This window comes from Embiotoca jacksoni, unplaced genomic scaffold (genome assembly GCF_022577435.1).
Source record: "Embiotoca jacksoni isolate LCO1_2020_lvr unplaced genomic scaffold, fEmbJac1.0.p SCAF_14, whole genome shotgun sequence".
Lineage (NCBI taxonomy): Eukaryota > Metazoa > Chordata > Actinopteri > Embiotocidae > Embiotoca > Embiotoca jacksoni.
Genome location: NW_027185274.1, coordinates 12,139,288 through 12,147,623, shown reverse-complemented (window position 1 = coordinate 12,147,623; position 8,336 = coordinate 12,139,288). Strand labels below are relative to the sequence as shown.

Sequence of the window (8,336 nt, the reverse complement as noted above, 5' to 3'; positions counted from 1 at the left end):
TCTCGTTGCATTGGTCGGAGCAGTAGGAGGATCCTGCAGCGAGCACGCCGCGGAGGAGCTGCCCCCCCCCCCCACCCTCCCTGAACTTGTAATAACACTGCCGACCGGAGGCCTCGTTGTTTCATTTGTTAGGCTGCTGTAAATGTGAGCGAGCCGATTGAAGTAAATGAGAAAGGCGTCGTCCGGAGAGGAGCAGGTCCGAGTTCATTTGAACTTTTACGCCAGTTTCAAAGTCGTCCGCGTTCACATGTCGCCGACGAGTCCGCGTCGCTTTCGGTTGCGGACGAAGGGCACGTGAAAACAGCGCTTGGCCGTTGCCGCCCGGGCGCGGGACATGGACACCGCGACCAGGACCGCGGAGGAGGGCTGCTTTCACAGGACTTTCTCCGCGCTGACCGTCGACGACGTGTACGAAGTGGCCAAGCTGATCGGCGTCGAAGTGGAGAAACTCATCGACGGCTGCGGCAAAGAGAGCGTCGAGGGTCTGGTGCCCAAAATCGTGAAAGTGCTGGAGCTGCTGGAGAGCTTCGCCTCCAGGAACCACGCTCACAGTCTGAGAGAAGAGGAGCTGCTGAAGACCTTCGAGGCCATCCAGCTGCAGCAGCAGAAGAAACGCGGAGGCAAAGAAAGCGACGAGGGCGACGACAAGCGTGTTATACGGGTGAGGGACGCGAGCTCTCAGTCCTCCCACCATTTTGTAAACAATCGCACGTCCTCCTCACCGCGTTATAACAACGTGACAGCGGCGCAGCAGAGCTGCTGCTTCTTCTTCTTCTTCTTCTTCTTCTTCTTTTTTTAACAGCTCTAATATAAGTTCACGTGACATTAAACTACCTGACAGCAGCAGGCCACGAGTTACATAACCAACACTTTTTTATTTATTTATTTATTTTTTTTAATGTAGAGACAATATCACTCCATGTAGCTTCAGGCATGGACGATGTGGAGGCAGCTTGAACCCGACATTTATTATTTTAACGGTATCTGGTACAAACTATACCTGCGTTGCTATTATGACGGCTGTCGGTTAAACGGTGTGACCGATAACCGACCCGCCAAAACGTCCCAGCCGTGCAGCCCGGCCTGTGTCGTCAAGGCAACCGCTGAACGTCTGTCCCCGTGCTTAACGTAGTGATGTCAGTCTACTGGTCAACAGTGAGCTCATCTAACGTTATCGTTCAACTTTTTATTTATTTATATATATATTTATTTATATATTTATATTTATAAAATCCATTTATATTATAAATCATAAAATCTATTTATATTTATAAAATATATATTTTTTTCTTTTTTTTTTTTTACTTTCCCTCAGAGGTGTCTGATAGGTGGTGTTTGTCAGGACAGGTCAGGTTCAGAGCTGCAATTTTAATCGAACTGTATAGCGGTCAAATGTCTCTTACATTCACGCCAAATCAGTTCACACAATGTTGATGAACTGCGTCTCTTGTCAGTATTTCACAGAATGCAGAGATTTAAAATGTGTCTGGTGGTCCCAGAATTTAGGGAGATAAAAAAAATAAATAATAATAATAATGCTGGCGAGAAATGAGCCCTTTCAGAGGTTCAGAGCTTCTGTACGTCCAGCGCAGGAGCCCGACAGTTTATTACCTGTTTCATGGCACGTCAACACATCATAGGACTTAATCATTGTGAGCCTGTGTGACCACAAATCATTCAAATCAGTTTGTGAAGGCAAAGTAGTTATTTGTTTGAAAATACTTTAATCACCCTCTTATAGGCTTAACAGTAACTCTTATGTATTTGGTTTATGCCGCTTCACCTACTGTGCATTGTTTCTTGGGTCTCCATCATGTAAAATGTCTCGGCACTGCTTACATCGGCATGCCCATTCCTCTGCACTTTAATCGTAGTGTTCGAGCATTGTAGACAAGACATCATTGTTGAAAGTAGACGTAGAGGCGCGGCCCCGAGAAGTCAGACTTTGCTGTTGTTTTGTTAAAAACACATCTGTAATGCCTTAACCACAAAGTGACACACCCGTTTGGACACAGCTTGCTTTGCTGAATCCAAATTCAGGAGAGTTTTTGCAGCACACGGGGCAGTTACGTCAGATCTATTTATGTTTTCCTGAAACTGTGGTGTCCTGTTTCTGAGGTTATGGTTTTACAGTCTTGGCCCCCGTCCTCTTGAGCAGGAGCTGCAGCAGAAGGAGCAGCAGTGGAAGAGGAGGTGTGAGGAGCTGCAGGTCCAAGTACAGCAGCTGCAGGAGGACAGGGAGGAGCTGCAGAGCAGGCTGAGAGGCAACCATGCACAGGAAGGTATGTCTCGAGAGGTTTTGTTCAAACTTCACAGTTAGTGGGCTTAAAAAAAAAAATGAAATGATGAAATGTATATGCCACAAAAACAAGTCAGCATGCTTTATGTCCCATGACTTTCAGAAGCACTGTAAACTGCTGGGGTTCGCAAAGACATTTTTACAAATAGGATTGCATTAGGAACAGCATTTTTCTTTGTTCTCCAAACAAGCAAATGAACCTCAAGGCCATTTGTTTGTGCATCTTTGTGCACCAGTCCAGGAATGCAGATGCATGTAAAAAGTATCTACAGTGGAGTACAGATTCACCGAGGCTGAAAGCAGTCAAACTGGTCCTTCCAGTATTTATGGTGACATTATTTTTTTCGAGGTGAAGCAGCAGAACCTCTCACAGGTATAAGTAGGCTCAGACAAACTGTGCTTACACTGCAAACATAAAGCGCACACGAGGGAAACACAGTCAACATTACACTGTACACAATTTAAGTATAGTAATAAAGGTTTGCAGAGTAGTTCTTTTAATAGTATTTTTTCGTGTTAATCACCAAATTCTTGCAATTTAATTTGACAGTATTTAAAAAAAACAACAACACTGATAATGAAACGACTAAAACTAAATGACTGAAAAGTGCGTTGTTAGTGTGCATTATTTACATTTCAGATTTACTTTCTGTATACTTTAATAATTGTCTGGAAGAAGCGAAACAAAAAAAAGAATCTCTTATGTCATATTCACGCTGACAAATCCCAGCATGTAGAAAACCGACCACAGTAATGTGCTGCAGTTGGTGGAGTCACATTGCTGACTCTTGTTTTCTTGTACTGACAGGGAAACATGCCTCTTAATACTTATGTAATTATATTTGAAACAAGCATTTGTGGCAGGTCAATGTGATCGTAAATTTGATCTAATGACTGTGACTGCTATCCGACTCATACTGTGCTGTTTTTTTTAAAACAAGAATGTAGTTTTAGGGGACTACTAGGTATGCATTAAAAGACATTTCTTATGTTTTGATGTTGCGTCAGTTTGTCTAAAGGGTCATTTGATCCAAAATCCTAAAACAAACATCTTACCTTGAATATTATCGTGCTATGTGATAGCTTTGGTTCTATTTGCCCAGGCTTCGTGATATCCAGAGAGTTCAGCCTCCACTCCAACACGATAGAAGTGAATGGAAAGTTATTTGTGGTATGTTTGCAATAAAGACGTAATAGTGAGACGTCTTTCCAAAGACAATGTCCTAGTTGCTCTAAATAACCTACAGTTCTCATTGTGAACCGTTTTACTTTTAGTGGGAAAAAAACAGCCGATGATTTATTTTATTTATTTATTTTTTTGCAATTTCTGTGGATTATCCTAATTCACTGTCTAGATGCTGGGATGAAGATCTCAAAACCTGGGCACATAAAATAAAACCTGTGTGTGTGTGTGTGTGTGTGTGTGTGTGTGTGTGTGTGTGTGTGTGTTAGACCGTGTGCAGCGGCAGGAGCGGGAGGTGATGCTAAAGCTGAAGGAAGTGGTTGACAAGCAGAGAGATGAGCTGAGGGCCAAAGTCCAGGAGATAACCACCATCTCGAAAGAGGTGGAGGCGGTAAGAAGACACAAACATAACATATCATTGTTTTTTTCTTCCTATGAATGCCGACACATTAATGGCAAATGTGTGCGTCGACTCATTTGTTTGTTTCCGTGCGTATCAAATGGACACACAAACAAAGTTCTGTTTCCTGACAATCATGGGGACTTTTCTCCTAGAAACAACACGGTTTGTTGTATTTCTGTTAGTGTGACAGCATTGTAACAATGTTTTGTGATATTTGCGCATATAAACACATAACTACACAGTCACATGCCACATGCAGCATCAGATCAGAAACTGCATCATGTAAACCAACAGCAATAAACACACTGGGGAACAGAAAGTATTTTAACAATCAGGGAAAGAGGGCTGAGAAAATCCACGTAGTTACTGGGGGAGGATTTAAGACGCCCTTTAGACAAGTCAAGGCACTGTTTTCAGCCACACACAGCTACTCTGTGTGTGTGTGAGTGTTTTCACGTGTCTGTAAATTTGTCAAGGCATGTAATGACACATGATTTACAAAGCAGCCATAACCGGGTGTGTTTGTTAATGCTTAGCTTTTTGTTCAGTCAGTTGACTTGAGTGAAAGAAAAAAAAACCTCACTTTATGGTCAACTGGACCCATAAAGTGGTTTAGTTGACCGTGGGTTGTTGTTGCATTTGCTTGGTTAAAATGGCTTTTTTTTTTTTTTTTTTTTTTTTAATCGTAAAATGAATGCTGCATTTGTCTTGACATTGTGTGATTCATTCCCTGAGCTCTCCGGCCCCCAACTTTCTGTCCAAACGTTCCCCTGTTGGTGCTGCTGTCAGCCAGATGCAGACAGATTGCCCATCTGGTTCAGCCTCGGTGTGTTGATTTGGAGTTTAGCTGTATTTGTAACTGGTGGGAAATATGGAAACTGTCTGTGCTACTGCTCTTGCTTCAAATTTCAACTTTATGAATCTATGTGTGTGTGTGTGTGTGTGTGTGTGTGTGTGTGTGTGTGTGTGTGTGTGTGTGTGTGTGTGTGTGTGTGCGCGCCGGTGCAGCTCCAGGAGCAGCTGGACCGCTTCATGAAAATGAACGCGGAGCTGCGACACAAGCAGGACGTGCTGCAGGCCCAGCTGAAGAGCACCGTGGAGAGGAAGGCCGACATGGAGGCCGACATGAAGGCGAAAAGCAAAGAGATAGAAGACCTCCAAGCTCAGCTGGACAGAACCAACAGCAACAGCTCTGTATGCAGGACACTTCATCCATGTTTTATTTATGTCCAAAAGGATTATATGATAGTCTACTTGTGAAAATGAAAATGAACGCGTGCTTGTGTTGCAATTTCAGAGATACATTTGACATTTCTCTGTGGTATTAAAAATACATCTGAAAATGTCGTGCAGAGTAAAGTGCTCTAGAAAAGAGAGACTTACTCCGACCGAAACAAACTATCAGTATGTCGCTCCTCTTGTAACGAGCCACGACCTGACATTTTGTTGTTCAAGTAGTTTTGAAGTTATGTGAATATGATGACTGTCTGCTTTATTATCAGTCCACTTCAAGTAGAACAGCACACGAGCCAACGAAAACGACAACAGCTGACCAGAAGGACCCCGATCGGCCGTGTTTCACCAAGAAGGAGGTACGGGACATCATTTTTGAGAGGAACGAGCTCAAAACCAACCTCTTCCTGATGCAGGAGGAGCTCAGCTACTATAAGAGGTGGGTCACGTGTGTGTGTTGTGTTTTGTTTTGCTATCCTTCAGAGAAAAGTCTTAGTCAAAGATATTTTTGAAGTTGCACATTTTGTTCATTTCAATGCAGATGCACAGATTGTCAAGTGTGTGGGTGATCTTTTTTTTTTTTTTACCTCCATACACACGAGTTTTGACAATAATTGATTTTACATATAAATGTAAATGATGTCATGTTTCTGCAGGGAGATACTGAGTGAGGAGAGGTGTCCAGGTTTCCTCTTAGAAGCTGTCCGCTCTGCCATCAAAAAAAAAAGAAAGCTCATTAAGGCCAAGATGCTCGGGATTCCTGCAATTGAATGCAGCAGCAGGTCTCTCTTCCACACACAGGAAACATTCATCATATGATGCCCAGAAAGATGTTCAGAAAGTTGTTTTCATTGACAGTTTTTTTTCCTTTTTTTTTTTTTTTTTATCTCTCCAGTGATGACGAAGAGAGGAGTTTTCTGTTTGGGCAGACGGAGGTGGATGGTACAGTAGTAGACGGGATGGACAAACCAGCTGAGTCACGCATTCGAAACCTGTGAGTACAACTTCCATCTACCTGCTACACTGCTTCGGTCAGACTGGAAACCACAATACTGGTTTGCAAAAAGCCAGATAAGATGTGTTTTCTTTTTAGCTTTTGTTTCGACATTTGTCCCTGCGTGTGGTTTCGCTTTGATAAAATCTAAGTTGCTTGCATGGGTTCACTATGTTGATTAATCCTGCTATTCATCTGCAGAAGTTAGAAATAGCATTGTCTGCTACACGTTAACTGAAGCAAAAAGCAGATATAATAATAAAAAAAAAAGAATAGATTACACTTTTAACAACCGTAGCAATTTGCACTGTAACTCATTGAATGCAAAGCAAAAGCAATAAAAACTTGAAAGGCTCAAAACATTAAAAAAAACAAAAAACAAAAAAAACCAAATCAGAAACACTGCAGACGTCAGTGGAAGTCCTGGTTTCATCCCTCTGCTCAACTCTGTCACCGCCCTGAGATGCTGCTCAATCTGTCTGAGTCTATATTTAGCTGTAATCCCCGACTGCAGATCTGACCTCATGCCTGTGTCTGCTACTCTGTCGCAGCTTTGGCTTCCTGACTCTGGCGGGCAGCGGCCGGAGTCCCTCCCACATGAGCAACTCCGCCTCCAGCTGGGAGATCATTGGAGACTCGGAGGCCAACGAGGAGGCACAGCAGCGGCCGTCTTCCTGAGCCTGGAACCCAGTTTTCACTGTGAGATTTGTCAGACACTCTTTTCTCCTCAGTCACAACTCCTCCTTCACCTTTTTAACACAAAATCTGGGCGTAGTCCAGAGAAAAAAGGTAACAAGGACATTTGAATACGGACCCGGAGTGTGTGAGGAAAGAGAAGGTGTGCGCGTCAGCTTTCTCTCTTTTTTGTTTTGTTTACGTAAACCAGGAATTTCCTCTTTTTTTAAATTTCACGCTTGGTATGAGTCTTCTTATTTCCCATAGACAAACAAAAGAACACTGTTTAATGACAGTATATATGGTACAACTGAATCTAGTATGAAGAGGGACGCTTTTTAGGATTTTAATTTTTTTGAATTCAAGTGTTAAAACGACAATCGTGTTATTCTTTAATGTCAGAAAAGTCTTTATTCTTGGTCATTTTTGAAAAATCTATTATTGCAAATAGATATTTATATATATCCTCAAAATTTTTTAACAAAAACCAAAGACAGTACAAATATATATTTCTAAAATACAGCTTTCCACTATATTGACGTGGTACACAGTAAATTATATTTAACTCTGTTGCACAGGAGGGCAATCGTTTATTTTATAACTCATAAAAATATTTTGCCACAAAAAAATATCACATGACTCATACCTCAGCAGGAGAATTTTTAGGCCATGTGTTTATTCGTGTATTTTTCATTAGTTGAAGCACTTTTATGCGTTCAATTTCTTCCAGCAGTGAGTGTTTAACCCTCAAGCCTTAACTTACTGCTTGTATTATTCAAAATATATTTTCTTAATTTACAGCCCTGACACACTTGGTTGGTGTGTATTTGGTGGTGGTGCTATAAATGTGGGTTTGGCTGGAGTATCAGCCTCCGCAGATTGAGTTCTTGCTTGTGGAAATGAGAAGTGGCGCTTCGCCACTTTCAACAGACGAGTTACCATAAAGTCGCCACTTTTCCTGTGTCTGAGCCCCCTGTTCGCTCTAAATGTCTGATCATAGCACTACTCAGGCACACCAGTATTTGTTGAGGGACCCTGTATAAGCTTCCAATCAGACCACCTGTTCCTAAAACACTGTTTGGAATTCATTTTTGTAAGCATGTTTGTTATGATGATCATTTTGCTGATGAAAACACTTAAAATGTCACTTGCCATGTGAGTTTGATTAAAAACAACTCGAAATGTCGATTTTCTGTGATATTGAAATTTCAATCAAATCCATTAAACAGAATACATTTTAAAAACTGAAATCATATCAGTGCATTTTTTTTTCTCCCCATGAATCATGACAAACGATGGCACGTATCGACGCTGTATGAAAATTCATTTTAACAGGAGCTCAAACTGGTCGTGTGACCATCTTTGTTCTGACTTTCACGACTCATACGGAGGACGTAAGCTCTCCATCCTCTCCTGGAAGACTGTCAACACTAGCTTCTGGGAAAAAGGTGAACATCATGGTTGTGTTTGTGTTTGTACGTGCTCCACCGGTGTGTGTGTGTGTGTGTGTGTGTGTGTGTGTGTGTGTGTGTGCGGCGTGCTTTCTGTG

At 42.0% G+C, this 8,336-nt stretch overlaps 1 protein-coding gene across 1 annotated transcript; it reads left to right on the top strand.

Annotated features, from left to right (window-relative positions):
- The first annotated feature begins 90 nt into the window (after positions 1-90).
- rilp (Rab interacting lysosomal protein) lies at positions 91-8,031 on the top strand. Its single transcript, XM_069147990.1, has 8 exons — positions 91-661; positions 2,159-2,282; positions 3,752-3,873; positions 4,894-5,079; positions 5,388-5,557; positions 5,775-5,900; positions 6,014-6,112; positions 6,664-8,031. Exons 1-8 carry the CDS (start codon positions 335-337, stop codon positions 6,788-6,790), a joined length of 1,281 nt encoding a protein of 426 aa, XP_069004091.1. The 5' UTR covers positions 91-334; the 3' UTR covers positions 6,791-8,031.
- The last annotated feature ends 305 nt before the right edge of the window (positions 8,032-8,336 follow it).

Coding starts and splice junctions, on each gene's coding strand:
- rilp (XM_069147990.1), top strand. CDS start 335: ATGGACACCGCGACCAGGACCGCGGAGGAGGGCTGCTTTCACAGGACT. Junction 5,901..6,013: donor GCAATTGAATGCAGCAGCAG/GTCTCTCTTCCA, acceptor TTATCTCTCCAG/TGATGACGAAGAGAGGAGTT. Junction 6,113..6,663: donor GAGTCACGCATTCGAAACCT/GTGAGTACAACT, acceptor ACTCTGTCGCAG/CTTTGGCTTCCTGACTCTGG.